Below are 27,898 nucleotides of genomic sequence, written 5' to 3'. Positions count from 1 at the left end.
AGGAGACTCTCCCGCGCGGTCATTCACCCCTCGGGCCCGCCTCCGTTCCCGCCAATAGGAACGCWCGTTGCCATAGCAACGGCGTGGTGGCGACAGCCAATGGGAGGGCGCGATATTGAGGCTGTCAGGAGTGACGCCGGCGGGATGGTGAGGGCGGCATTGCTCGGCCCGGGCGGGTGTGAGGGGCCGTGAGGGGCTCAGGAGCGGTCCGGGGTGCTGAAGGGACTGTCAGGGGACGGGGAGGGCGCTGAGGGCACTCAGAAACCATGAGGGGTCTCGGGGCACTGAGGGGGCTGAGGGCCGCTGTTGGGGCTCAGAAACTCTGAGGGGGCGGGGAAGGGGCTCGGAAACGCTGAAGGGGTTCAGGGGCTGTGAGGGGGCGGGGAAGCGGTTCGAAAACGCCGAGGGTGCTCTGAGGGTGGTGAGGGGGCTGAGCCCCCCGGGTACCGCCGGTGTCCCTGCCCTGATCCCTCCTTGTACCGTGCCGAGGCCTCCGGCTTTAAGAAGCCAACGCTGGGAGCCCCGTCCCAGAGGAGGAAGACGAGTCCCAGGCTGGAGCTGCCGGAGGAGCAGCAACGGGAGATCCGCGATGCCTTCGAGCTCTTCGACACCGACGGCAGCGGTAGCATCGATGTCAAGGAGCTGAAGGTTGGGATTTCCGTGGGGCTGGAAGCGGCTGAGGTTATAAAGGAACCCGGGCATAAACGCCAAAATAACCTTAAAAAGCACCGGAGTTTCCTGGGTTTCCCCCCTCGTCCCTCCAGTATTAAACCTGGTGGGCAAAAGGCACATTTTTCTCTTTAATTACATCTCTTTACTGCTCTTACCCAATGTTTTTAGGGCTAGGCTGCCCAAAATTCRTGGATAATTCTGTGCCTTCTGTCCCGATTCCTTCTCTGTTCATAAAACATGAAAAGAAAGGGGTTGTGCCAATTAAAAAGGTGTTTTTTTTCCCCCTTGTCTTGTTGAAGATTTAATGCTTTATTATAATTATTATAATTATGTATAATTATCATAATTATTTYGAATGCTTAATTTTTGTTATTAAAATGATCCCAGCTGGGGAATCCACCAATATTATTCATTTTCATGCTTTCATTCATTGCTRAACATTTCTGATCCCTCCCCCCTCCAGCCCTTTGGGAAGTGCAGTCATCAATAAATTAGGACTTACTTTGCTTCCAGAAATTGTCTCTCCCATTCCCTGCCTGGGTGTCCATGCTCTYTGAGACCACAGGGAGCAGGTCTGGTTTCAGACCTGCTGCCTGGCCCTTTACTGAAGGAGGAAAATGTTTCYCCAACAAGATTTTTATCACTGGAATAAAAAAACAGCTTATTTAAAATTCCCTGTGGTTGACTGGTTTAAGATAGCGAGAGTGCGCATAGGAAATTTCTGGATTAATTCACGGACAATTCCGGAATAGGAACCTGTTTTCTACATCCCAATGTGCCCTTGTGTGCAGAGCAGCCTCACTCTAAACCTGACCCTGTTTTCCTGGAGACACAGAATGTTTGAACACATGATGTGGCAGAAACTTCACCTTTTTCCCCCCTCCCCTGTGGTTTTGTTRATGATTTTGTAGGGTTTCTAACTTATTTTGTCCTTCCAGGTGGCTATGAGGGCCCTGGGGTTTGAACCTAAGAAAGAAGAGATCAAGAAAATGATCTCAGACATTGATAAAGAAGGGACAGGAAAAATCAGCTTTGATGACTTCCTGGCAGTGATGACACAGAAAATGGTATGGATATTTTACAAGTCAAAAGGGAATTCTGAAGRTGGATGAGAACCTTTTATCTCCTTTTGGGTTTAAAGGGACATTAAAGCACTGTTTTAAACTAAACAATTAAATATATAAAAGTTGGGGTACTCCCTGTCTTGGATTCTCTCTCACTTTTCAAAGAAAGGTTAAAATCATGGTATCGTTAACAAGTTTCTTTAACAACCAGAGGGGTTTTTTGTGTTTGAAAAAAAGGAAAAAAAGTGAAACCAAGGTTTTTCTCACAAATAGAAACCAGCCCTGATTTGCAGGAAGCTGTTGGAGTGTTGATGTGTGACATGGGGGGGGTTCTTCTCTTGAATTCTAATTTACAGATTAAATTTCTGATTTGAATRATCTTTTAAAAACTCAGATATTTAATAGCAGAACATCCTCATAATGAAATCCCAAAGATACCTGGCTAACTAGGATGGAAAAAAAAATTCCCTGAAAGCCTGGAATTCTGGAATAATGGCTGAGTCTCTGTCTCCTTTCTTCTTTTATATATAATTCCTGCTGACTGAGCTCCTTTATGTTTGCTTCCAAGGGTTTCTCAGTCTATGAGATCTTTATAACTTTGAATGCTACCTAACAATACAACGACTCCTTTTTTACCTTGAACTCAATCTTTCTTCCTCCCAGGCTGAAAAGGATTCCAAAGAGGAGATTCTCAAAGCTTTCAGACTCTTTGATGATGATGAAACTGGAAAAATCTCGTTCAAAAACCTCAAACGTGTGGCCAAAGAACTGGGGGAGAACCTCACAGATGAAGAGCTGCAGGTATGGACCTCACATTTTTGGGATCTTTATGCTGGAGCTGGTAGGAAAATCCTCTCTATGTGGGTAGGAATGGAGGAATTTCTGGCAGTCTGTGGGTTTTGAGGTCAGGGATGGGTTGAGCCCACATGGATGTAGAAACAGGGTCATCAGATTGCAGTTTTATGGAGTTATGGTGGTGTGAAAGGAATAACTCTGCTCCAAGCACTTTATTTCTCCTGCCCTGGATCTGCTTAACTTTGAGACAGTGTTTTTCCTACCCTGGCTCTGTGAGGCAGCAGGGAGGCAAATATTGGATTATATTTAAAATGAAGTGTCTTATTTGAAGCCATCAGAGTTGCAGAAACAAGTTACAAAAATTCAAATAAATTTCTTATAATATTTCCTGTTCTGATTTCTATAAAAATGTACCCAGCAAAACATATTTTAATAAATATTTTTTCTAAATTTGAACCAACACTGTCCCCTCCAGCACAACACTAAAGATTGGCTCTAAAGCTGAATGATTCCAGTAATTCCTAATAAAATGCACACCTAACTCCTGACCACAAATCTCTTCCAGGAGATGATTGACGAGGCGGATCGGGATGGGGATGGGGAAGTGAACGAGCAGGAATTCCTGAGGATCATGAAGAAGACCAGCCTTTACTGAAGCCCAGTGGGATTCATCCCTTGGCACTTGTTTATATTCCTTAGGAGGGTGCCTCACTTTTGTACAGTATTGACTTCTGTGGAGGCAGCAGAAAATACAGGTCAGTTTTGGTAGGAGTTGTTTGTTTATAGGATTCWAAGGTGTTTGGGAGCAGTTTACACCACCCTTTTTACAGGCAGCAGCATGGGTGCTGCTTATAATGTTTACACTGCTTTAAACATACAAATCACATTTTTGTGACCAAATTCAGATCCTTTTCTGACTAAAAAAATGGGTCAAAATTATTCTAGTTCAGTTAAGAGATGACTCAAAACCAGACAGTGTAAATCTATTGCCCAGTGTAAATCTATTTTGGGTTTGTGGCTTGATTTGGGCCCTAGAGTAAACTCTTTTTATTACATATTTGTAGGGACCAGCTTTTAATAGGCTGTTTTATGGGGATTATCCCCTCCCCCTTTTTTAGGACATTCTTTAAATTCWAAACAAAAATACACTGCTGCAATTTAACTTGTGTACAGTTCACATGGCTAAAGGAATCTTTGCAAAAGGAAATCCCCAGTTCTGCTGGGGGATTTCCAGAGCTCTGTGAGCTTGCAGGAGTGCTCAGAGGCTGCAGATGKGATTGTATTTCAAATAAAGTGTCTTCTTTTAAGCCATCAGGGTTGTGGAAAGACTTTTCATCCCCACTTTGCCAAAAAAAAAGACATGGCCAGGCTGGAGAGATTCCAAAGAAAGGCCACAAAGATGATCCAAAACCYGGGAAGCTCCCATGTGAGGAATGGCTGGGAGAGCTCAGGTTATTCAGCCTTGGGTAAGTGAGATTAAGGAGAGACCTCATCATTGTGTTTGGTACTTGAGGGGTGGCTACAAAGGAGATGGAAACTCCCTTTTTACGAGGAGCCWTAGGAAAGACAAGGAGTAATGGGTACAGTTTATTCCTGGGGAGATTCTGAATGGGCACCAGAGGACAACTTTCCACAGTGAGAACAACCAATTGTTGGAATAATTTCCCCGTGGAAGTGGTGGATYCCCCAAATTTGGACACTTTAGGATTCATCAGGACATTGGGCCATCTTGTCTAGATAGTTTTTGCCMAGAAAGGTTGGACCAGATGAGYGTTGAGGTCCTTCCAACTTGGAATTCTCTGGTTCTGTTAATGCAGGAGAAGAATTTCATCTCTTCCTACCAGACCTGGATGGTGACACGGGTTTGATCCTGCTCTTACCAATGTCACATCAGTGTCAAGTCTGGGTTCTGACAAACCCCAGCAAAATAAGGCTGGTTTGGTGCTGGGGATTCTTCCTCTATCATTTTCCCAACTGCCCCAGAGCTTGTCCTGATCCAGAGGGAAAGGCAAAGACAGAAGCAGAATTCAGAATTCAGTAAAAGCTTCAGGTTTTATTTGGTAGCAGAACCAGGTTCCATCCTTTGGCCACAATTCACTGCTCTGGGAGGGAGGGGCATGGGGAGCACCTGTGGAAGCCTGGCTCCTGTGCAGGCAGGAATGGGATATTGGGAAGGAATTGTTCCCTGGGAGGGTGGGCAGGCCCTGGCACAGGGTGCCCAGAGAGGCTCTGGCTGCCCCTGGATCCCTGGCAGTGCCCAAGGCCAGGCTGGACATTGGGGCTTGGAGCAGCCTGGGATGGTGGAAGGTGTCCCTGCCCATGGGAGGAGATTGGAACAAAATGAGCTTTAGTGTCCCTCCCACCCCAATGCATTCCATGATTCTGTGCCAGCTCCCAGCCCAGCTCCTGCCAGTTTGCTGCCTCTGAATGATGTGCCCTTGGCAGAACACAACTCCAAGGTTCTCCTTCCTCAGCAGCCACCAGAGGTCTGGGGGCAGAGGGGGAAGAACTTTTGAGAGTCACTTTTCCTGTTGCCATGTGAAAGGGGAAGATGTTATCCATGGAAGAGGAGCTGAATGCTGTGCCTTTGGGGAATTCAGGCAAGCCTGACCACTTCCTGGACCATTTTCCCGATGCCATCGTAGATCTCATGGATGGGGGCGTTGCACATGAAGGCGCTGGTGGTCACCAGCCTGTTCCTGGGGTCCACGTGGATCTCGCTGACGTGGCTGTTGATGTGTCTGCAGCCCAGCTCCTTCATRCTCTCAGCAGTCTTTGCATAAGGCCACCTGCAAGGGAACAGAATAAAAACYTGCAGTGGGGGATTTGTCCTACACACGGTGCTCTGATGGAGGGCCAGAGTGAAAAGTCTATGGTCAATGCACCAAATCTGCTCAACAGGATCCAAATCTTCCTGCCTGAGGACTTTCTCCATGGCTATATAACAGGAAACCTCCATCTTACAGTGAGTTCAAAAGCCAGAATAAGACCTTGATGTTCCACTATGGATATTCCACTGCCTAACTGCCCACTCCAGACAGTGCTTATAGAATCCCAGACTGCTTTGGGTGGGAAGGGACCTTAAATCCCATCCAGTCCCCCCCTCTGCCATGRGCAGGGACACCTTCCACTGTCCCAGGCTGCTCCAAGCCCCGTCCAACCTRGCCTTGGACACTKCCAGGGATCTGGGGGCAGCCACAGCTTCTCTGGACAACAATTAGATTTAGGTTTGGTGTTTTTTTTCAYTAACTTCCTACAAGGTGCTGAAAAAATTTCCTAGCAAAAGCCATGAACATTCCTTGGCTGCCATAGGAAGGATCCAGTCACAGCTGTTCTGTAGGACTGAAGACAGTCTTAACTCCCTCCTCTTCATACTCCAGGTCTTGGGTAATCATCTTACTCCTGATCTGCTGAACTCTGAGTCAGCATTTTTTCTATCCTGGCTCTTGGAGGCATCAGGGAGGCAAATATTTGATTATATTTAAAATAAAGTGTCTGATTTGAAGCCAGAGTTGTGGAAACAAGTTACAAAAATTCAGACAAATCCAGTGCTACGTCATTCCTTCTGATCTGCTGAGAATTGACAAAATGAGTCTTCCAGGTGCTGGAGGAGTTTCTGCTTTTCCCTGTTAGGAAGGGCCTTACTTGAAGCAGCAGCTCCAGCAGAGCTGAGTTTGTTCTTAGAAATAATGTTCARCTCCTTGTGAGACTTCCAACAGCCAAGCAGGATCGCTCAGGAGACTTCTAYCACCTGGCCAGGACCCCTGGACAGGCTGCTGGGTGCTCTGGGGGGCCCTGGTGGGATTCTCATCAGCTCCCCCAGGTTACTCACTGCTCACACTCTGTGTCGTGTCCCATGGTCACCTCGCAGCCCGGGAAGATTTTGGCTGCCAGCACTGGGGAGATGCAGCACAGCCCGATGGGTTTGTGGGCAGCATGGAATGCCCTCAGGACATCCTCCACCTCTTTGGAGATGCTGCAGTTCTTGCCCTGGGTGGCCCAAGTGCTCAGGTTTTTTGCCACCCCAAAGCCACCTGAGAAAAGAGGAACAGATTAGGCTGTAGATGAAATCCAGGGCAGGATTTTTGCCAGGTGGAATGCTGAGGTGGGTTTGATGTATGGCAGCATTTGTTCAGCACCAGTAAAAGAATTAAAACAGAAGATTACYCACCTCTGGGACCTGAAACATCCAAGCACCATCTGCTTCCACAGCAAATGGAAGCAGAGCAGYATCAATGCTCCAGTGGGAACTGTGCTCCACCCACCAGTTCTTTCCTGGATTATGGTGGGGAATGCTGACATGTTTTCCTTTGCCTCACTCCAGGCCTCATCCATGCCCACTGGAACCCCACAGTCACACTTGGACTAAAGATGAAKTATCAGACTGACCAAACTTTCTGCTTCTGAGCCCCTCTCCCTGTCCCAGGCTCTCATAGGGAGGAGGAAGGATGGTGCTGAGGGAAGGGATAGTTTTCCATCCAGTGAAATCACAGCTCTRGATGGTACCGAGAATAACTCAGTTTGCAGTCCCCTCCTCCTGGGATCAGCCTGGCACTGCCATGTTCTGTTCCAAGGCCAAGCTGGCATGGCAGTGCCAGCATAGATGGAACATGGCTCGGCCTTCCAATCCCTGCTCCCACCCATGAGTCCCATGCCATTCCAGGCCTAGGGCTTATGGAAGCTGTGGACATGCAGCCCCACACATCCCACCTGGAATGATGAGGGCATCCAGCCCCTTGACATCCAGCTTAGCCAGCTCCTTGATGTTGCCTCTGGCTATCCTGGCGCTTTCCACCAGGACATTGCGCTGCTCCGCCGTCGGCTGCCCCTTCACATGATCCACCACGTGCATCTGGGGGATGTTGGGAGCATAAACCTCTGCCTGGAGGGAGAGGAAAGGGCTGTTATGCTTTGGGAGTGATGGATAAATGTGGGAAAAGCACAGGTAGTGAATGGGAATGCTGAGAGCCTTTGATAGGAAAGGACTTTGCTGATGAATGCTGGGATCTTCAGGCTCTTGAGGGAGGGAGAGAAGGAGGAAGGGAAGAAGGGAGGAGCCTTTTGTTTTAGCCCAGAACTGCTTGTTTGGGGGGCTAAAGATTTTACCTTTATTCCAATTCATCTCTCTTGCCAGGTGACCACCCAGAGTGCTGTTGTCCCACCCCATCACAGGGACAGAGCCTGTTTCCTCTCCCTACTTAATGCTTTCCTAAAGTTCAGAGTGTTTGCCCAGAAAATGCTTCCCCTTCCTTCAGCACTTTCAAGCTCACATGCAGCAATTATGAGAGAAGGGTGGTGAACAGCTTTTGGGACTGTGCAGTTCAGAGCCCCACAATTTAAGAAGGATTTAAAGTGTCCCAAGGAGGGCAAAGCTGGGGACAGGGCAGGAAGGAATATCCTGYGAGGAGCAGCTAAGGACTTTGAAATTATCTAACTGGGAGACAAGAAGCCTGAGGGACAACCTCAGGGCTGCTTCCTGTGGAGAGAGAGGTGCTGAGCTCTCCTGCCTTCCAACTGAAAGATTCCATTCTCCGCTATTTTATTTCCTTAGAAAAGGAGGGATTGAAATAATACCCGAGTTTCCTCCACTAGAGGCCCCTGCCGATCCAGGGATGGGGGCAGAATGCGCTCYGAGCCTGCTGGTTTGGGAATGGCAGGAGGGAAGCGGCTGCAGCAGCTACAGCACAGGAAAAGGCAAAATTACACAGTGGAGAACACATCTGGACAAGTCTCATGCTGAAGCCAAACAGAGGACACAGGGTTGGAATGGTTTGGGATTGGGTGGACTGGCACATGTAGATCACCTCTGTGCCTCTGYGTTCCACAGAGCAATTCCAATTCCCAGGGGAACAGCTCTGACCCAGACRTGTGGGAGGTTCACAGCTGAGTGCAGTGTTCTGTAGGGTTACCCTCCCTCCTTTCCCAGTCTCACCGAGTGGCTCTCTTCAAGAGCAGCTGCAGCTTTTTCATGCCTCCTCAAGCTCAACTCACGAGAACTTGTCTGTTCTCTTATCCCTGGAATTATCCAAGGCCGGGTTGGATTGGGCTTGGAGTAACTTGGGATAGTAGAAGGTGTGCCTGCCCAYGCCAGTGGAGGGGACTGGATGAGCTCTGAAGTCCTTCCCAACCTAAATGATCCTGGTATTCTCTGATTGTATTTTCACTTCTATCCTTTGAGATGAATTTCAAACAGCCCTGTCTTTTTAATGGAATGAGCAGAAAAGAGGGTGTGCAAGCCAAAAATAAAGAGAGAAGGCATTCAGGGGAGTTGGAGATTTTGGATCYATTGGACACAGAGCCCCAGGCTGATCCCTGTGCAGGGAGTTCTCTGCACCGTTGCCAGTGACTCCAGGCACTGCTGCTTGGCTTTTGGGGGGTTCGGGGTTTGTCTCAGAAACAAGGAGGTGAAGACTGAGGAGCAGAGCCAGGAAAAGGAGCCGGAGCTGGGAAAAGGAGCCGGAGCTGGGAAAAGGAGCCGGAGCGGGATCCCGCCGCTGCCTCTTACCTGTGCCCCCTCCCGGCTGAGATGCACCAGCACCGCGGAAGCCTCGTGGATCTCGCTGCCATCGAACACCCCACAGCCAGCCAGCACCACTGCCACCCTCTTTGCCATGGTCCCTCGGATTCCCTGGAGAGCCCCACGTACTGTGAGCTCTGGCCACTGCCGGCAGCCCTTTATAGCTCCAGCCCTCCCCCAGGAGCAGGTGGGGCCAGGAGGGTTGGGCTGAGCTTCTTACTGGCAAAAAGCTTTTATTTCCAGTTCCACAGGCAGGGCATGTAAATATTATTTGTTTCCTCAACTGGCTGCTCCCTCACAGATCTTCTTCCCAGCACGTTGTTTCCAGAGCAGCCCYGGCTGACGTGCCCTGCTCAACAGAGCAGCTGTGTTTTTCCTCCTTAGCTGTTGATTTTCCATTCTAGTTCAGACTAAAGCACCAAAACCTTTGCACAGGAGATGGTATCAAAGGGAGCCTACCCAGAGCAGAATTCCAGCCAGTGCACCCCATTTTTATACTCTGCCCTGCATAGGCTGCCTTAGACTTTTAATACCAGCATTTTCTTTGCTGATCCTAAATGTTSTTTCCCTCAGATCCATCTCTCAAAAGTGGATATTTTATACTTTGCTGTAGTTATTTGCTGACTGTTGCATCCTGAAAAGTTTAGAAAACAATGAAATTATAGAGTTGGAAGGGACCCACAAGGATCCACAAAGTCCAGCTCCTGGTCCTGCACAGATGCTCCGATGATCCCACCCTGTGCCTGAGAGCTTTGTCCAAGCACTTATTGAACTCTGGAATAATGGGATTCTTCATCAGCAGCACCATCTCGCCATCTGCCAGGAACTGGCACCAGGAATTGATGGAGCCCTGAGATCTGGAGGAASCCCTGGTAGCCGGATTTGGTGTCTGGAGCTTGTTCCTCCCAGCCTGGCTCTGCTCACATGGAGATGATCCTGTACCTCTCTATTTCAGCCTGGCCCTGGTGAAATGACTGTGCCCTGTGGAGGCGGAGAGAACAAAAAAAACCCTACAGCATGGCTGAGGGATGTTTTTCAGGGGTTATTTAYAAGACATGTTCATTGGGGCTCTGTCATTTTTGGGAGAGACGTGAAGTACGTCCTGTGGGTAATGAACTCGTGGTTTGGCAGGTTGGTCAGTCAGGGCAGGCCTGACAAGGAGGCTCATTGCTGCCACTTGTGACTTCATTTATGGCATGTTTCTCCAAAAGGAGGGATTTCAGACACCCAGCTGCTACCTGAACAAGCAGGAACAAGAAACATATGACAGAGGCCTTGCAGTCGCACTAATCGAAGCTAGGTTGTGCCTCTCAGTTACTTTTATTTCCAGAACAGAARTTAAACTGAGATATGCATGAAAAACACCCAAAGCCTTTCCTCTGCTCTTTGTTTTGCTATCTAAGGAATCCTAACTATGGTTTAGGGGTTTATTATTTCCTCTTGCATCAAAAAAACAGCTGAATCATGTTGCAACTTGAACTGGTTCAAAGAAGGTTTCTCCTTCCTCCAGCTGGTTCRGGAGCAGTCCCTTTAGTGATGGAACAAAGTAGCCAGAGGCTGAGGATTTCCACAACCTGCCTGCTGCAAACCACATCGGTAATCCCTGCCTGTTGTGAACTGGCTGGGCTGGTTCCCCTTACTGAGAATTGGTGCAACTGGACCGGCCAGGCTTGTTTCCACCACTTGGAAACTCATCTGTCTCAATAGACATGTCAGCCCTAAAGATCTCTCAGCAATGAAGAGATGATTGATAAATAACATTTMTCTGCTGGGTTATTCCAGCCTGCGGGGCAATGTCTGCACACATTTATTGTGGTGGAGACGTTGGGTTTCAGTATTAACACGTGGCTTTAATTKCCATTAAGATTCTAGTGAGGAGGGGTGGGAAGGGACCCTCTTCCTGAGGGGTGAACACAATCAAAGATAACAGGGAAGTTTGGGAGCAGGGATAGGGATCCAACAGGATCCAACTGCCACCGTGCTCCAGCCGGCTCAGAGGGCAGAAGGAGCAAGGTCCTTTGACATTACCTGATGCTCTGGGGTTGTTCTGGATGCTGCTGCAGCTCCAACACCTCCTGGATGATCCCACAGGCCTAACTTGGGGCTCCAGCCAGTGCTGCTCCAAGCCCCATTTCCATTTGTTTTCCTCTCCTCCTGGCTGTGGAACAGTACTTTTGGGGCATGACAGAGTAGGGTCTGATGAGGGGAACAGCAGAGCTGGCTGCTGGAGGAGTTCTACAGAGCCATCCCTGGCCAGCCCAGGAGCAGCAGTGCAAAACCCTGCACACTGTTCTGCATCTTTTATCTTGTCAGGAGAGTGGGATTGGCTTTAGTGGAGCTGGGTCCTTCATGGGAACAGTCCCTACACTGGTCCATCACCACAAACAAAATRACAGAGGAATCAAAGCTCTGTCAGCTCTCACAGAACAGTTCTCTACTGAATTCCCACCTGACCCGTGTCCCAACACGATCCCAAGGCCAGTGTCCACCACTTTCTGCAGCCTCTCCTCCATCCATAAACACCTTTACGCCCTGACCACACATCCCCCAAGGGAAGCAGCAGGAAGCTGTCCACAATTCCTTCATGTCCCTTTGGGGTACAGAAACAATTCTGGCACTGACTGACACTSACTCCTGACCTGGAAAGCCAGGCACCTCTGGGCTGGATGAGCTGGATGTGGAGTGACAGATGGACAGAAGTCACCTTTAAGGGAATGTGCCTGATTCTGCCCTGGGTTTGCCCAGCTCAGGGTGCTGGTGCCAGGCATTCAGAGCTGTGACAGGGACAAACAGCAGGCCTGTGGCCAGGGTGAGGAGAAACAACTGGTCCCCAMGGAGCTGCTGGGCTTGCAGAGTGTTTGTTTGCTCCAGCAAGGTGGATGCTTGCAAAACCCTTCATTTTAACCGGTGTAATTTCCTCACTGGCAGGAGCAAAAAAGGCAGTAATGGCAATAAACCTTCARCCTTATTTTTCAAGTGTCTTTTTTAACAAGGGTTAATCAACGGTAAAATTGAGAGGCCCCTGGAGGGWGCTACCAGCAGCCCACGCTGACTCACAGCCCCAAATTTATTGCAGCCAGAACTTCATTTGCATTTCCTCCCGCATGCAGAGAGGAGCAGGAACAGAAGAGGTTTGTAGGGAAAAGGGGTGGAGAGCAGGGAGGACCGGCGGCAGCGGCGATGGTTTGGTTATAAAGAGCATGGGAGGAAAGGGAGGCAGCAGTGCAGCCCTCGGCCGGGGCTTCAGCGCGCACCGCGATGGGCGCCGGCGCCGTTGAGTCACTGCATTCCTGCATCGGGCTCCTGGGCATTTCCGCAGGTAGGGATCCACTCCTGGCGCGGACACGGGCTTGGGACGAGCTTTCCGGGACACCCCCCTTTTCCGAGGGGGCTAAAGAGRCTGTTTATCCGCAGGCAGCTCTCCCTGGGTAAAGTTTTTCGATCCAGAGATCCCTGCGCCTGCTTCAGCAGCCAACAAAATATTTGTGTTGGCTTCCGAGGGCTGGCCTGAAGTTTTGTATTCGTTCCATGCTGGGTGGAAAGCAAATCCAAACTTCTTCATAGTCACTGTAGTAAATCATCTCGATTTGGATGCAGTTTCCTCCTCTTTCCTTTTCCAGCCATTCCCCCCACGACTGTTTTCTGTGTTCACTCCCTTTCATTTGCTCCTTCTTTATGTTCCATCTGCCCAGATTTTTCATGTGGTTTTCCATCAGCACAGGGCTGGAGAGATCATCTGCAGGGGATGTGTGTCTGTCTGCCTTTTGTATAACTGGAATCATGGATTTTACCTTTATTTGGCAACAGGGGAGCACCTTCAAACACTTTCATACAATCCCAGAATGGTTTGTGTTGGAAGGATGACCCAGTCCCATCTGCTTCCAAGGGCAGGGGCACCCTCCACAAGACCTGATTGCTTCAARCCCCATCCAAYCTGGCCTTGATGGGATGGGACAGCCACRACCACTCTGGGCAACCTTGAATCATTGATTTCAAGTTTTTTCAAACCAGACACCCAGAAAGAAGTGAGACCTTGGGCACAAACCAAGTCCCACTCCCCCAGCTCCTTAGACTTCACTATTTGCAGATCCTGTGACTCAAGATAACTAAAACTGTTGTTTTGCCTCATTCTCTGCTATGTGCTCTCTGGTTCTCTCCTGGGCTTTGGGCCAGGTTTACAGCTCTCTGTGCTTCCCCCATCCCTGTCCCACAGGATCTCTCCTGCTGGCCGTGCATTTCTACAGCTCGCCCCAGGCAGCCCCTCTGATCCCCAGCACAGCCCTCGGAGTTCTCCTGCTGATCCTGTCGGCTCTCCTGGCATATGCAGGTGAGGTGTGGGGTGGCCAGGCCCAAGGCCTCCCTTCTGCAGCTTTGCATGGTCTGGRTCTGCTTTGCCAACAGGATACAGACCATGGCAGCCTCACTGGACCACTCATCCTTTCTCCCAGAGGAATGTGTTGTCCAGAGAAGCTGTGGCTGCTCCTGGATCCCTGGACGTGTCCAAGGCCAGGTTTGGAGCAGCCTGGGACAGTGGGAAGTGTCCCTGCCCATGGCAGGGAGTGGAATGGGATGAGCTTTGAGGTCTCTCCCAACCCAACCAAATTGGGCACATCAAATTTTTCCTCTATAGGTGAGGAAAGAAATCAATGTTTATTTTAAACAAATGCTCTACCAGGATCTCAGAGTTGTAACACACTGAATGTATGAGTTCTCTCCCCGGCTTTCYGAGAGTGCTTTCAGCATCCATGGGTTGAAATGTCCATGGGTAAATGMCAAGAGACAAGGCCTCTACTTATAYGAGAGAAAAAATCACTGCCTAGAGCAAAATCCACACTTCCTAGAATGAATGTTGACTTATTGATTCTTTGTAACTCATMGCAGTTAGAACATGAAWTCACAGAACCATCAAATCACAGAAYTGTTGAGGTGRTTTGGAAAGGACCTTTAAGATCATCCAGTCCATCTGTCAAACAGCATTATGGTCACCACTAAGTCATGTCCCCAAGTGCCACATCCACATGTTTTTTGACCACTTCCAGGGATGGTGACTCCACCACTGCCTTGGGCAGCCCCTTCCAGTGCTTTAAAACCCTTTCCATGAAGAAATCTTCCCTAATACCCAGCGTGACCCAACCCTGGCACAACTTGAGCCCATTTCCTCTCATCCTGTACCTTGTTACCTGGGAGAACAGACTGATCCCTCACTAMAGCCTCCTTCTAGGAAGTTGTAGAGTGTGATCAGGGCCCCTGAGCCTTCTCCAGGGGAAATCCACCATCAGGCAGCACCTGTGCCAATCCATGCTCCACAGTGATCCCACTTTCTGCCTTTCCTAACCCCTGCATCCCACATCCTACTACCTGGAATCACAGCCCTGTCTCCATTTGCTCCCCAGGGATCCGGAGAAGCCTCAGCAATGCCTCCCTGCTGGTGTYCCTGTGCCTGACCCTCTCAGCATTCTGGTGTGGCTATGGAGTGATCCTCATCCTGGCAGGGCAGGGAGTGCTGGCTACCCCGGGGGATTTCCGCGATGCCCTGGTGCCAGGCCTGGCCACCTTCACCCTGGCCCTGCTCCTGGTGGCCGTGGTGGGCTTCCTCTGTGGCGAGCCCATCCTGGCCCTGGTGGCTGCCGCTGTGTCCCTCGCCAGCGCCCATGAGGTGGCCCTGCACTACAGCTCCTCCCTCGGCCCCTCTGCTGTGGCTTGCAGTCACCTCATTGTCTGTTTGGTTGGGGGCTACTTCGCTCTGGGGAGGATCCTMTACTTCCTGAGCCAAGGGAGAGTTGCCCTCCCTGGCGCAGATCTCGCCGAGAAGAAGGCCCACAAGCAGAGCCGAGGCAACAGCAGCAGCACCAACCCCTTTGCAGCACCCGGRCTGCTCCTGAACATGCTGGCAGCCTGTGTCTTCTGCTGCAGGCTCCTGGGGGTCACCCACCAGCTCTTCCTGGGMCATGTGCCCTGGCTGTGGGCAGCTGGCACCTACCAGATTGGCRTCTGCGTGTTGTCCTACCGTGTGATGGACGTTCTCATGGCCACTGCTTTTGGCTTCACCTCCATCCTCAAATTCGCTGCAGGCTATTGCCTCCTGTATCCCATCTGGCAGCCAGAGGAGCCAGCTTTCCCTACCCCATTCCTGGTGGTTTTCTCCATTCTTTTTGCTGTCTTGGCTCTTTTTCTCTCCCTTCAGAGCCCTGTGGATGGCCTGTACTTCCTGGTGTTCGTTGCCTACTGCATTGCCCTGGCTTGCAGTCCCAGGGGTTTTTTTGCAGGTGGCCCCCACGGTGTGGCMGTGGCCATTTTTGTGGCATCAGCCTTGGTAACTCTGATTCACCTGTACAATGTGAGGGCAAGGGTCAAGATCCCAATGGGAAGAGGTGCTGTGAAAGCCCTTCTTGCCCGCAGCAGCTTCCTGAAGCTCCGGGAAGGGCCAGACATTCATGCCCCCTACCTGGGCTATTCCAAGTATGCAGATGCAGAAGTCCTCACCTATGCYTGCAGTGTCCTGGCTTCTTTTGCTCTAACAACCCCAGGAGACCCCCAGGCTCCCCTCGCCACTGTTATCATCCCATGGGTGGTGGTTGCTGGTGGGATCCTGAAGCTCCTTGGTGGCTCAGTGGCCTTTGCCCGGGGTAAAACCCTGGAGAGCAGTGCCTTCATCCTCTATGCTGTCYTGTGGGTCATCTGGGGCCTCACCAGGTATGGTGGCCTCTATGGCACCAACAGGAGCTTCCACACAGCTGTAGGCATYGTTGCCTTCATGCTCTTCAACAGCTTCATTGTCTTCTGCTCACTCTTCCTAAACATGGCCTGGTTCTTCTACTCCCTCACGTTCATGCTCATCGCTGTCAGCTTCCTGCTGGACGCCATCCACGCTCTTCCCGCTGGATACGACACCGCTGCCACCCTCATCTTTGGGCTGGTCAGCTTTTACTGCTTCCTGGCCGCCCTTTGCAGCATCACCTTGGAGGGTTGCTGTTTGCCCATGGGGAGGCCTGTGGTGCAGCTCAGTAGTGTTGGGGCAGGGACAACCAAGTGCCTTCACCTGCCAGCCAGGAAAGCTTCCTCGGTCAAGAGAATTGCAGGTAAGGGAAGAGCAGAGGGCAGAATGGGGTGATGGAGGGGAAATTCTGGGAGGTTTTGTAGCAGAGCAGTCCTAAAAGGGCATTATTCCAATCAGGGAATCACAGAATGGTTTGGGTGGGAAAGAACCTCAAAGCCCATCTTGTTCCATGGGCACTTTCCAGTATCCCAGGCTGCTCCAAGACCCATCCAACCTGGCCTTGATGTGGAAACCGGGATAATGTGGTGACATTTTGGTGAAGTGGGCCAGGTTACAGGAGTCGCGAGCTGAGTGGAACAGTGAATTCATTGCTGTTCCTCCTGCATCACTTCCCATGTCCTCATCCAGTCTGAGACGCAGGAAAACTCCAGGCTGCACCCAAAGCTTTGWGCAGAGAAAGCAGAGCAAGTACTTGGTCCCTACTCTCTTCACCTCTGGCCCAGAGCCCCTCCAAATGCCAGATATCCCCCTGGGAGGAGAGATGGGAAAATGCACTGCCAGGGCTGGGAAAAGGAGAGGAGAGCACCAAATCAGCAGTGACAGCTCTGCTGTGGGAACCACAGCCCCTCACCAGTCACTCAAGGGCTGGTGCTCTGTTCCCATGCCCACAGATATCCTGAGGAGTGGTGGCACCTGCGGCATCCCCACGGACACCGTGTATGTGCTGGTGGCCGCCTGCAGCCGGCCTGACGCCGTGGAGAAGGCTCACCGGTGAGTTCTGACACCTGGGCTGGGCTCAGGAAYGTTCCAGAACTCAGAGCTGCTGCTGGGTGCTAGCTACAGCACCTGCTGAGAGCAAGGCAGCTCAGCCTCAGTGGGAACAGCAGGGTGGGGAGAAGATCCAGGTGAGGAAAGGAGAGGATTGAGCTGGAGTTGTGTTCTGGGATTCTGAAAGCTGATGGAGCCAACTTGGACACCTCAGGAAACCCAAAAAGCGACAAATGGAGCAGGGGGTGTTGTACATATTTCTAGGTACAAATTGTCACWACAAAACCCCTCTGGTGACAGCAGACTCTTGCTGTAAGCTGGGACYGCTCATGTTGGTGGGGTTGCCTCAGAACTTGGGCCATTAGGATTTTTATCCATCACTGTACAAGAAGTTAAAGCCTTGATTTGGAATAGACATTCCTGATTGGGAATAGTCATTGATGTCCCTTCCTGTCTGGGTAGCTCCTACTTTTWCTCCAGACCTGGGGCAGAGCCTACACACCTTGTCTTAGCTCTAGACCTCCCCAACAGTTTCTTTTTCTGGAAATTCAATCCCATTTAAGTTCCAGACTCATCTTTTTCTGCCTCTTTTCCAGGTCCAAGCGCCAGGCTCAGGATCGCCCCATGTCCCTCTGGATTTCCAGCCTAAAGCAACTGGAACCTGCCAAGCATTTGTTCACACCCCTCCTCTGGGACTTCATGGAGGCTGCCTGGCCRTCTCCCATTAGCTTGGTCATTCCCAGAGGTGAGAAAATGCTGAAAATTCCAAGCTCTCTGAAGAGCTTTGGGTTTGAAATTCCTGAAACTGTGAACCCCTGCAATGCCACGTGTTCTGTGGGGATATTCCTGGTGAGATCATCATGTTTGTAGCTCTCTAAGGGSTGTGTGACTCTGCTTGGTGCAGGTGAATGGGTGGATTTCCTGGGAATGAAGGACTCTGCTAAATACGTTGGAACCCCTCAGAGTGTGGCCATCCGCATCCCCGACTGCTCTGTCACCACACACCTTATCGACCTGGTGAGTCACAAAACCTCAGCCCTGTGACCTGACCCCTTCTTGGAGAAGGGCTGGGGCCTGCAGGCAGCTGGGAGGGGTTTTGTGGCAGCAAAGAGGGGAAAAGAAGCCACCACCAGGTCAGGAAGCCAGAAAAATGCCATTAACAGACATGGTTTCACTTTCAGCACAGAACGCTGTTGGAAGCACAGGCTTCTCTGAGGCCAGAGTGATTTCAGAAGGTGCAGAAAGTGGCCAGYGGAGCTGTGATACTCTGCTTGTTCTAGGGCAGACCTTGTAGGTCTTTGGCTGGAAAAACAGATGTCATTTCAGGGCCACCATCACTAACGCAAGTTTGTCAGTGTTGGTCACTCAGACACAGTTTGTTGGGACTGYAGCTGCCTACAAAGTAGGTGCCACACCAGTAGAGCACTCTGAGCTCTGTTCAGAGTCACAGATGAAGTTCAGAGCTCAAGTCACCTGTTCAATCCTGAAAATCCTGCTCAGAGCTTTGACTCTTGCTCTTCTGTCACCAGGTTGGCCCCATCGTCGTCACATCAGCCAACCCAACGGGAGAGGCTGACACAACCCACCACAACCAAGTGTATGCCAAACTGGGAGAYAAGGTAACCAAGAGATGTGCAGATGGGAAAATGCAACCATTTGTTTCCAGAAAGAAAATCAATCGATGCTAGCAGGAATCTGGGCAAACATCTAGCTTTAAAAAATCTCATGAACACTCCTCAGATTGGAAAGAACATTTTAAAATACAGAACCTGGTGGGAAACCAAAATTCTTCTGCTTTACACAGTGTAGTTATGGCTTGGCAACATGAATTGGTTCATATTCCAACATGGGAGGATGGGAGCAATAAAAAATTCCTTCTTGCTTACAAGCAATCCAATCCTGATGGCAGAATGTGCCAGGGCTCCAGTTGGCATTGGGCTGTGAGAACTCAGGGTTTACCATCTAAAGCTGGGCTGGTCTAAAASTGGTGCCAAGCTCCAAAATAYTCCTGGCTTTCAGAGCCTTCATGGAAGTGCCAAGGTCATGGCCTTTCATTGGTTTAGCCTGGATCTCAGGGRAAGGTTCTTCTGTCCCCAGAGGGTGCTGGCACTGYCCAGGCTCCCCAGGGAATGGGCACAGCCCCRAGGCTGCCAGAGCTCCAGGAGGGTTTGGAAGGGTGGAATTGTTGAGGTGTCCTGTGCAGGGCCAGGAGTTGGGTTGATGGTCCTTGTGGATCCTTCCAACTCAGGATGATTCCATGATTCTACGATTTCACTACTGAATTCTGAGGGTTTTACATTTTGTGTCTTCATGGCAGTTTTAAACAAGAGGGGGTACAAATCTTCCAACTCTAACTCCTCAAAAACCAGAAATTCATGCACATTTTTCAGGATGGGACTTCCTCAGAGCTCTTCAGCTGGTGTGAACCAGTCTGTGCTGTGTTGCTRACCTGCACCCCACAGAGCTCTCCCTGTCCGTGCTTTGAGCTTCATTCATTCCAAATCCAGCACTGGTGTCAAAGCAGTGGGGCAGAAGGAGCAGCATTGCCTTTGATGAGAATTATTTGCTGTTGAGAGGGGAAACTCTCCTTTTCCAAGGGGAATTTGGTTGGAAATCTGTTGTCCCTCAGGTGGATGCAGTTCTTTGTGSTGGCCCTTCTCCAGAGAACATTGCCTCCACCGTGGTGGACTGCACCAAGATCGACAGCGGGAACATTGGATTCTTCCGAGTTGGCATCATCCCCAAGTCTCAGGTAAAATTCAGCTGGGTTTTATTCCCAGTCCCTTTCTCCATGGAGCTTGGGGGTTCCTGGTTCCAGAGGCAGAGAAGTCTGTGATAGCATGAGGGGTTATCCCAGGGTGGTGTGAAGGACGGGAGCAGAGCTCCACGTCACTGTGTCCTGATCCTGCTCCAGAGCACCGTCACACTCTGGGTGACTGGGGAATGGGCAAGGTGAGGCTGATTCATCCATGGAAAGGGCTCTGAGATCCAGGGTCATGGACCTCCATGGGACAGGCTCTGGGGACCTGGGAATGGGCAAGGTGAAGCTGATTCATCCATGGAAAGAGCTCTGAGATCCAGGGTCATGGACCTCCATGGGACAGGCTCTGTGGACTTGGGAATGGGCAAGGTGAGGCTGATTCATCCATGGAGAGGGCTGTGAGGTCCAGGGTCATGGACCTTCAGGTTCTCTGTTAACACCTGTCCCAGGGACTCTGAGCACACAGAAATTATTTGTGTCATCCCAAAACCGAGCCAGTCACTTCAAAGAGAAGATCTTTTGGAAGGTGTCCCTTCCATGGAGGCCCCTGGGGGACCTTTAAAGGTCACATCCACCCCATGGTTTTATAATTCTGTGATTATTTCAACAGGTGGAGAAGAAATYGGTGCTCTCCCCTTTTTCCTAACCCACTCCCAGCTGTGTTTACTCATTCCAGGTGCTGCAGATCCTGGAGCAGGTGCAGAAGAAACACCTGGGGGTCCCCAACAGTGGCACTTGCCCCGCGAAAGATTGGGAAGATCTCCGGGGTCGTGGCCATGCTGTGCACAACGGGGTGGGCATGGCTGCCTTGGTGGAGCCAGGGCGGGATCCCTCTCCCGATTCTGGCTGCGAGCGTCACACCCGCTTCTGACTGCCACAGCTCCGTGCTCACCACGACATCGTCTGCTGGAAAATGCCAGACTGGCCAAATTGGGGAATGGGAGAGGCTTTCCAGCTGCGGGGGTGATTCATTCGTCTTTCTATGGATACTGCTTAAATATCCCAGTGTGCTGCTGCCTGACAAACCACAGGCACCCAGCAGGAAAATTTTCCCTTAGGGACACGGCCAGCTCTCCCTGGAGATCAGTCATGACCAAAGGGAATGTTCCTTTGGTGACAGGCTGGCCCCAGAGTTACAGAGCTTTGTCCCCATCACTAGGAGGGAATTCCTTGGATTTGGGGCATGGAGTGGGGTGAAGTGGTGCAGAATCATGTGGTGCAGGAGAAATATTGCATGAAACTTGAATCACACAGAATCATTTCAGTGGGAAAAGACCTTTCAAATCCCGAAGTCCAGCTGTCCCCCCCCTGCCAAGGCCACCGCTGACCCATGTCCCCAGGTGTCACCACATGGGAGAGGAGGAGGGGGGATGTGTCCAGGTGCTGTGCTGGTGGATCCATGGACTTGGCAAAGTGTGGGCTCAGGAGCTGGGGGTGTCTCTTGCAGGTCCTCTCCAGAATGGTGGTCACTCCTTTTTGACCCTCGCTTTTCTCTCTTGGGAGAACCCAACACTCCCAAGAAATGCCATGACCTGAGATGCTGTTTCTGTATTTCACACTCGGTGTCAGAGTGGAATTCCCGTTTGGATTATTCCAATATTATATCCTTAGAGGTGCTGGAGCTTTAGGGAAGACCCTCCCTTCCCGTGTTATGCTGAGTACCARTTCCAGGAGAGCAATCTCCATGTGTTTGAGGAGGCCAGGAGCTGGTCTCTTGCCTTACAGCCCAACTCTTCCCATCTCATGGCACGTTTCCTCCAGAGTGCAAATTCCATAGGATCAGAGGAAGGGATTCCAGCCACTCCAGGCAGTCATTTGATCTCTCCAGGGGCTGAACTTCTCTCCAAACCTCTGAAATACAATGAAGAAGTTGGAGAAGTGCTCACCTATGACCTAACTGGCATCATGAGAGTGTGGTGGGATGGCTCCTGGAGTGTAGGAATGGGATGATGTGGACTGKTTAGGAAGGACAGGCAGCTGGAGTGGTGGCTGCTCACCAGGAAGAGTTGGGAAGGAGTCTCAAACCTTCGTGAGGAATTTTCCTTGGCAAACATTGCAGTTATGGCTTGTTCTGCCTCCAAAAACTGCTGACCTTATTCTTATTCTCACCTGACTCAGGTGCAAGGTGCTGATCAAACTCCGGCTGAAACCAATGCACTGGTCATTGATTTCACCTGAAGTCGTGCTGGAATTTAAGGATAAATGCGGTGCAGTCGGAGGAGCTTAACCTCCATAAACTCCGGCAAAACTGGGTCTCCTCAGCTTATCCTCACAGAGCTGGCTCTCTTCCTGCAGAGAAAATTCCAGAGAATTCAGTGTGCTCAATAATTTTGCTGGTGCACTTCCTGTATTTCCTTGGGGTTCATTAAAACTGGTTTTTAGAACACAATAAAATATTTTCAATCAACAGATCTAACCCGGGCTGTGCTATCGTCTGTGGCCAGAGCTGACCAAACTTTGTGGGGCAAAGGGTTCTGGGTGTTGGGGTTCCTGGCCATGCAGGATCCAAGCAGGATCTTGGGAGGGAATTGAATTGTGACACTTCCAGGGTGGGAAAGAGGAGGGAGGGAGAAGATAATTCCTCACAGCAGCCCCTGGTGCTAGCTCATAAACACCAGGGCTGAATTTCACCCCTTAATCACTAAAAAATCCCATAAACCCCCAAATCTGAGGGAATGTGGTAAGAAATGGGAATTTGGAGACGTGCTGAGACATCTGAAAGCCTTTTGGTGAGGGAAAACTGCCCTGGCTTAAATATACCAGGAGTGCTGCTACCCTGTGCTGCAAATGATGATTTTTTTTAGTGTGGCACAAATTAAAAGTAGCTCAAAAAACTGTTGTTCTTGATGCTATATCCAGATCCATTTCTCTTCTTTGTCTCCATATTTTTTGCTTTTTGCTCATAGAAAATGTTGGTTTCAGTCTCAGGACACTGGGGGAAGCATTTCTCACTCTGCCGAAGTGAAACAAGGAGAGATTTCATTTCAGGCTAGATTTTACCCCACCCACAGCTCTCTGTGTACTGGCAAACCAGAAAGGGACAGTTCAGGGAACAGAAAATTTAAATGGGATCTTTCACTTAAGGCAAAAAGAAATATGTTTCTACTATTTCCACAATTTTCCCAGCATGTGAGGGGAAGCAAAACATTTTTGAAAAGAAATGGAGAGAGGAAAAAAGTTGTTGTTTTAAGTGGCAAATCCAAAACACTCCAGTCAGAAAGGGCTGAGAGAAACATTTGAACATTTGCTGAAAAATTGCGGATCAAACCTTTTTTGGGGGTATCAACAAGAGTATTTTCTTTACTAAAAATGGAGGTTATGGTCAAAAAAGGTTGTCCAGGCCTCCTCAAGGGAAACCCTCGCTGAGCCCTTCTGGTGCTGCTCCTCTCCCRTCCTRCTSAAGGGGAAAGAACTTCTCCATTCCYGTGTTCTAGATGAGAGGGACARAAGGGGATGTGGAGTTCTCAGACCTCCTCCACAGGAGGGGGAACACCAGAAGAGACTTCTGTGAAGCAAATTTTGATTGCATTGTCAATGTCTCAGAGATCTTTAGGCCTGAAAGGTCACCCTGGGAGACAAAATAACCTCATGAATGGGGCTCTTTGTGATCCAGCCAAGGCTCCAATCCCACTGGGGTTGGAAACAACCCGGGAAGAAGGGTTGTCCCACCTTCCTTCTGCCCTTTGTGGAGTCTAGACATCCGTGTCAATGGAAAAATGATTTAAAAAGGGATGTAAAAGAAGTGTATTTTCCAGTGGCAGGAAAAAGCCAGCTCACCCTTCGAGAATAGAGCGGTGCCATGGGGACAGGAACTGAGTCAGTGCCACAGCCCAGGACGTGTTGGTGGAGCGGGTGCGCCGGGCTCAGGGTGGGCAGAGTGCTTCCGAGGGGAAGGGCGGCTTCCCAACCACAGCTGGGGCTGAACCAGCCCCAGAGAAGCCTTGGGACATGGACAGGGATGTCCCTTGGCCGCTTCCAACCTATGGAAACACCAGGAAGCGGGGAATCTGGGGGGTGGTGATGCCTTATCAATCAGGCTAATCTGAAAGAGAGGCCAGACAAAGTTAAGAGAAGGAGAATACACAACTTTAATACAGGCCTAACAGGCCATACTCGTACATTAGGGCAGACAAAAGCCTCCTCCTGAGGCTACACCCAAAAATGGACACTGGGTCATGAGATCTTCACCTTTTATAAGTTCTGCCTTATTAACATATTGGGTCTTAATTCTCCAATGATCTTTACAGGTGATGGTGTCAACCACCCCAAACTTGCTCCCCCCAACTCGCTGTTGTTTCCATATTTTGGGGCTCTCAGGCAGGGAGGTGTCCTTGGATTCAGGCTCAGAGAGGGATTGTTTTGTCTGAAGATAAGAGAATGGTAGCTTTTAGTGCTGTACTAGGGAAGTACAAGAATACAGATAGAAACTAAAAATCCTAAGGCATCAGTGGGRATGTTGAAATCGAYGATCTTGGAGATGTTCTCCAACTTTAATGATTCYATGGYTCTGTGACTCTCTCTTGGGCTCTTTCCCCTGAAGAGTCAAAGACTGCCTGTGGCTTGGGATGGGGAATGGGGTGGAGGAAAAGGCAGCAATAAAGTCCTGCTGAGTTGGGTGACCTTCATTCAAAGCCCAGCCCCGTGCCCCCAGCAGGGCTGAGGGTGCAGCAAGCAGAGCCCGCAGTGGGGTCATGTCACACTCACCCTGTTGCATTCCACCTGCTGCTCCTCCCTTTCCCAGCAGCAGCCTGGGGTCATTCATGCAAAATCATCAGATTAGCAGCTCTGTCAACAGCAGAGAAATGCCATCTTTCAAAATCCTGGGCCAGATCTTCAGCCTCTGCACAAAACACAGCTGGGATTGAGCACCTGAGAGGGGCTGAGTTGTGGTGCCCAGCTGGGCAACCTGGTCTAGACCATCCTGGAGTCCCCACACTTCTGCCAGGGGTAGCTCTGGATTTAGGGATGGCTGGGTGACAGCAGCTGGGCCCTGAACCAAAGCAGAAAATAACTGTTATATCCCAGAACCCCAGATTGTTTTGGGTTGGAAAGGACCTAAAAGCTCATCTTATTCCATCCCCTGCCATAGGGGTGGAATTTTTCCATGCTTTTTTTTTATCCCAGGTTTCTCTAAGCCTTGTCCAACCTGGCCTAGGACAAATATGACAAATGTGTCTCTTGCTGCACTTGCTGCACACCTCCCTCATTGTGATTTCTGGTGCTCCTGGAGCTGCCTGCTAAGGAGCCAGGGAATAGATGGATTGTGTCCAAAATCTCGGGGGAAAAAAGCAGCTTTCTGGAAATTGAGTTTCTTGAGACTTGACARCAATTAATGGGATTAATTAAACCCMGTTGTRACTCCATCATGTTCTTCYTTTGTGTTTCCCCTGTGGTTTGAAGTCTTCCATCCCCTCTCTTTGCAGGACACTGCCAGCTGGGGCTGAGGGAGGAAAGGATCCATGGGAGCTGCATCCTTGGGCAGACACCGGTGGGTTTATGGGGTCACAGGATCCCCCTGCTCCATTTCCATGGGTKCTGTCACCCCAGGGCCAGTGGATCTCAGGATAACAGAGCAGTCAGGGCAGGGGGTCCTGTGGGGCTGGATGGGGAGGTCTGCCCTGACCGTCCAGTTCAGCAGCTCTGATAAATACCTCGAGTGAAAATCTCCRGTTCAAAGGCTCAGCATTGTCAGCTCTTGTGAGAACTTTTCATTCCTTCCTGGAAAATACAAAGAGATTTTGCTCATGTGATTATCTCTTTCTAGATAGCAAAACCCAAGAATTTCAGCAAATTCTTCTGCTCTGGCCATGAGATGGATGTCAGGGCTGGGAGAGTTGTCCTGAGAGAGGTTCATGTGTCCCTGCAGCTGTGGAACAGAGTCACTGTGGACCCTCCAGGGCCCAGGCACTTCTGAGGAGCCTCCTGTTCTCACATCCTGCTGCAGGAAAAGATTCCTCAATGGTCTTTCTGCCTTGGCTCTCTGCAGTTCTCAGGGGTGCAGGTTTTAGGGTTGCATCCCAAATTCAGTGACATCCACTGTCTTCCCTTGGTCACCCTGGTGACCATAGGAGTTTATCCACCTGAGCGCCCTCATTCTCACACCCCATTTTTCATGAGACCCACCCAGCAGGAAGTAGTGTGGGCCGTTGGTGAGGTGTGTGTTGTTCCGTGAGGAGTTTCAGTAAATTCCCAGCTCCAAATTCCTTCTGACACAGCACCACTTACTGGAAATGCCACAGCACCTTCCTCTTTGCCCTYCCATGTATTGCTGCTGGGTTACGCCCCACAGTTGCTCTCTTATCTGCTGAATTAACACGGATTCAAGGGACCACTGCCATCACTGTGGGCTCAGTGAAAACTCCCTAAAAGACCCAGATGTGCCCAGGTTTCCTTCAGGAATTCTTCAGAACCCGGAGGGTGTGTGGGTACCAGCAGCACTGACCCTTCCCCAGCCATACTCACCTTATCTCCTCCAAATTCCCAGAAGTCCCCAAACCACCTCTGGCATCCAGTGCCTGMAGCCTTCCCAAGGTCCCTGCTGTCCCACCCTGGGTTATCAGGCCCTACATGACCCAAGGGGTCCCACAGACCCCTGTCCCCCTCCCTCCCACCCCTATGATTGCTCCAGGCCCTCCTGTGCTTGCAAAACCAACTGAGCCCTAACTAGAAACACAGGAGTCTCTTGTGGAAATTAGAAATGGCAAAAGAAGTGAGGAACAAGGGATAAGGAAGGAGCAGACATGGAAGCTTGCTGGTGTTTTGGGAGTGAAGAAGAAACCAAGTCCAGATGGTTCAGACTGATAYCTTTCCAACCTCAAAGTGTCCATGATTCCATGACCTCTGGGATGCAGGATACAGGTTTCTTGGCCACACTGAGATGGGCTTTTCCCAGACATATTAAATAGTGATCCTGCTCTCCATCTCACTTCCGAGGTCTCGCTCTCCAAGACACAAGATGTGAGTCCAAGGAAGGTGAAGCCTTGTCCAGGACTCTTCATTGCTAAACCTTGATATGAAAGAGCAGCTTTGGGGGGCTCATGACTGAGCACCCGGTCCAGTGGAACCCATGGCAGGGGTGGAATGAGRTGGRCTTTAAGGTCYCTCCCAACCCAAACCAGTCTGGAGTTTTGGGATTAYTGGGATGGATTTACACAGCAGTGGGTGAATCCTTTGAGTTTGYCTTGTCTGTGGTGATCAGATTTTGGACATTTTTTAACTTTCTGGACGTGCTCTACCCAGAACAATTCCTCTTGTCCCTCGTGAAAGGGTAGGAGTTGGTTGTGTACATGTCTTCAGGGGTTGTTTTTCCCTGCTACTCWGCATGAAATAACGTTAAAATTGATAAAATGCAAATTCATGGCATTGTGACCTCACTGCCACCAGGAAGATGCATTTTCCTGCCCCATAAAATCATCCGACAAAATTCTTTGATCAATAGTGGAAAAAACCCCAAGAAGAAGGAAGGAGACAGGTGTAGGCAGGGCAGAACTGAAACCAGATAGCGGGCCTGACATGGGGCAGCCCCGGGAAGGGCATCACCAATTCCTGGCCTAGGAAGGACTTTTGTACTTTTAGACTAAATCAGGAATTGGTGAAAGTTGCCAGCTGAGAGCCCAGGCAAGAAGGTGAGTTGGTTCTCTGTGCTGAAACAGAGACTGGAAAATCCAGTTGTCTGGGAAACTGAGCTAGCCAAATCCTGCTGTCCTGAGAAAGGAGCCACCTCAGAGGTCCTGGAGCCCTGAATGCCCGATCACCCTCCAGGCGCTGGTTCCTCAGTCCCAGAAGGGTCCTGGCCAGGGAGGACTGGGTGGTCATCCCTCAATATTCCCTTCACAGGCTCCAGTGATCTCCTGGAGCACAGATGGAATGTCCTGCATCCCACAGGGAATGTCCTGCAGCCCACTGACATCAGTGCCATTTCATTCCCTGCCAAAGAGAACACTCAGCTTTGCAACAGTATTTTATTTAAATGAAATAATTATTAAAACAATGTCCAATTACCTAAAGCCTCCTCTGCTATGCCTCTGCACCTCCTTCCCTCCACCTGCACACACAAGGGGTTGTTCATCTCTGCCAGATCTGGTTCCCATCCCTGGAAAAAATTCCACTGAAGCTCAGCTCCCTTTGGAGCAAAGGATGAGAGGGAAGGAATTAATAAAACCATCGACAGGGGAGGTTTAGGGACAAATATGACAAGGTTTGCATCCAGACCCCCCGACTGTGGGGGTCAGAATGAGCCTTCTCCTTTGGGAATGAGCCTTCTCCATTGAGAACAAGCCTTCTGCAACAAGAATGAGCCTTCTCCAACAGGAATGAGTCTTTCC

At 50.2% G+C, this 27,898-nt stretch overlaps 3 protein-coding genes across 3 annotated transcripts; 2 read left to right on the top strand and 1 right to left on the bottom strand.

Moving 5' to 3' along the window:
• The first annotated feature begins 78 nt into the window (after positions 1-78).
• Positions 79-3,276, top strand: LOC130584070 (centrin-1-like). The gene is made up of 5 exons (XM_057383829.1): positions 79-147; positions 490-648; positions 1,611-1,739; positions 2,400-2,537; positions 3,097-3,276. The coding sequence occupies exons 1-5, from the start codon at positions 100-102 to the stop codon at positions 3,184-3,186; spliced, it is 564 nt and encodes a 187-aa protein (XP_057239812.1). The 5' UTR covers positions 79-99; the 3' UTR covers positions 3,187-3,276.
• Positions 3,277-4,664: 1,388 nt separating this feature from the next.
• On the bottom strand, positions 4,665-9,190 carry LOC130584073 (putative glutamine amidotransferase-like class 1 domain-containing protein 3B, mitochondrial). The gene is made up of 5 exons (XM_057383832.1): positions 9,037-9,190; positions 7,242-7,413; positions 6,367-6,565; positions 5,656-5,661; positions 4,665-5,320 (listed from the first exon to the last, which is right to left on the bottom strand). Exons 1-5 carry the CDS (start codon positions 9,142-9,144, stop codon positions 5,128-5,130), a joined length of 678 nt encoding a protein of 225 aa, XP_057239815.1. The 5' UTR covers positions 9,145-9,190; the 3' UTR covers positions 4,665-5,127.
• Positions 9,191-13,138: 3,948 nt separating this feature from the next.
• LOC130584071 (uncharacterized) lies at positions 13,139-21,668 on the top strand. The gene is made up of 8 exons (XM_057383830.1): positions 13,139-13,375; positions 14,442-16,127; positions 16,717-16,816; positions 17,410-17,558; positions 17,718-17,830; positions 18,343-18,432; positions 19,443-19,565; positions 20,251-21,668. The coding sequence occupies exons 1-8, from the start codon at positions 13,186-13,188 to the stop codon at positions 20,443-20,445; spliced, it is 2,646 nt and encodes an 881-aa protein (XP_057239813.1). The 5' UTR covers positions 13,139-13,185; the 3' UTR covers positions 20,446-21,668.
• Positions 21,669-27,898: the final 6,230 nt, after the last annotated feature.

The sequence above is a fragment of the Malurus melanocephalus genome, unplaced genomic scaffold (genome assembly GCF_030028575.1).
Source record: "Malurus melanocephalus ecotype Western Australia unplaced genomic scaffold, MMel_1.1 scaffold_664, whole genome shotgun sequence".
NCBI lineage: Eukaryota > Metazoa > Chordata > Aves > Passeriformes > Maluridae > Malurus > Malurus melanocephalus.
Note: the sequence above shows the minus strand (reverse complement) of the source record. Positions and strands in the feature narration are given on the sequence as shown.

Bases quoted from the DNA above. Each gene is read 5' to 3' on its own strand.
- LOC130584070 (XM_057383829.1), top strand. From the start codon at position 100: ATGGGAGGGCGCGATATTGAGGCTGTCAGGAGTGACGCCGGCGGGATG. The intron at 148-489 runs GTGAGGGCGGCA...TACCGTGCCGAG, and splicing joins GGAGTGACGCCGGCGGGATG to GCCTCCGGCTTTAAGAAGCC. The intron at 649-1,610 runs GTTGGGATTTCC...TTGTCCTTCCAG, and splicing joins TCGATGTCAAGGAGCTGAAG to GTGGCTATGAGGGCCCTGGG.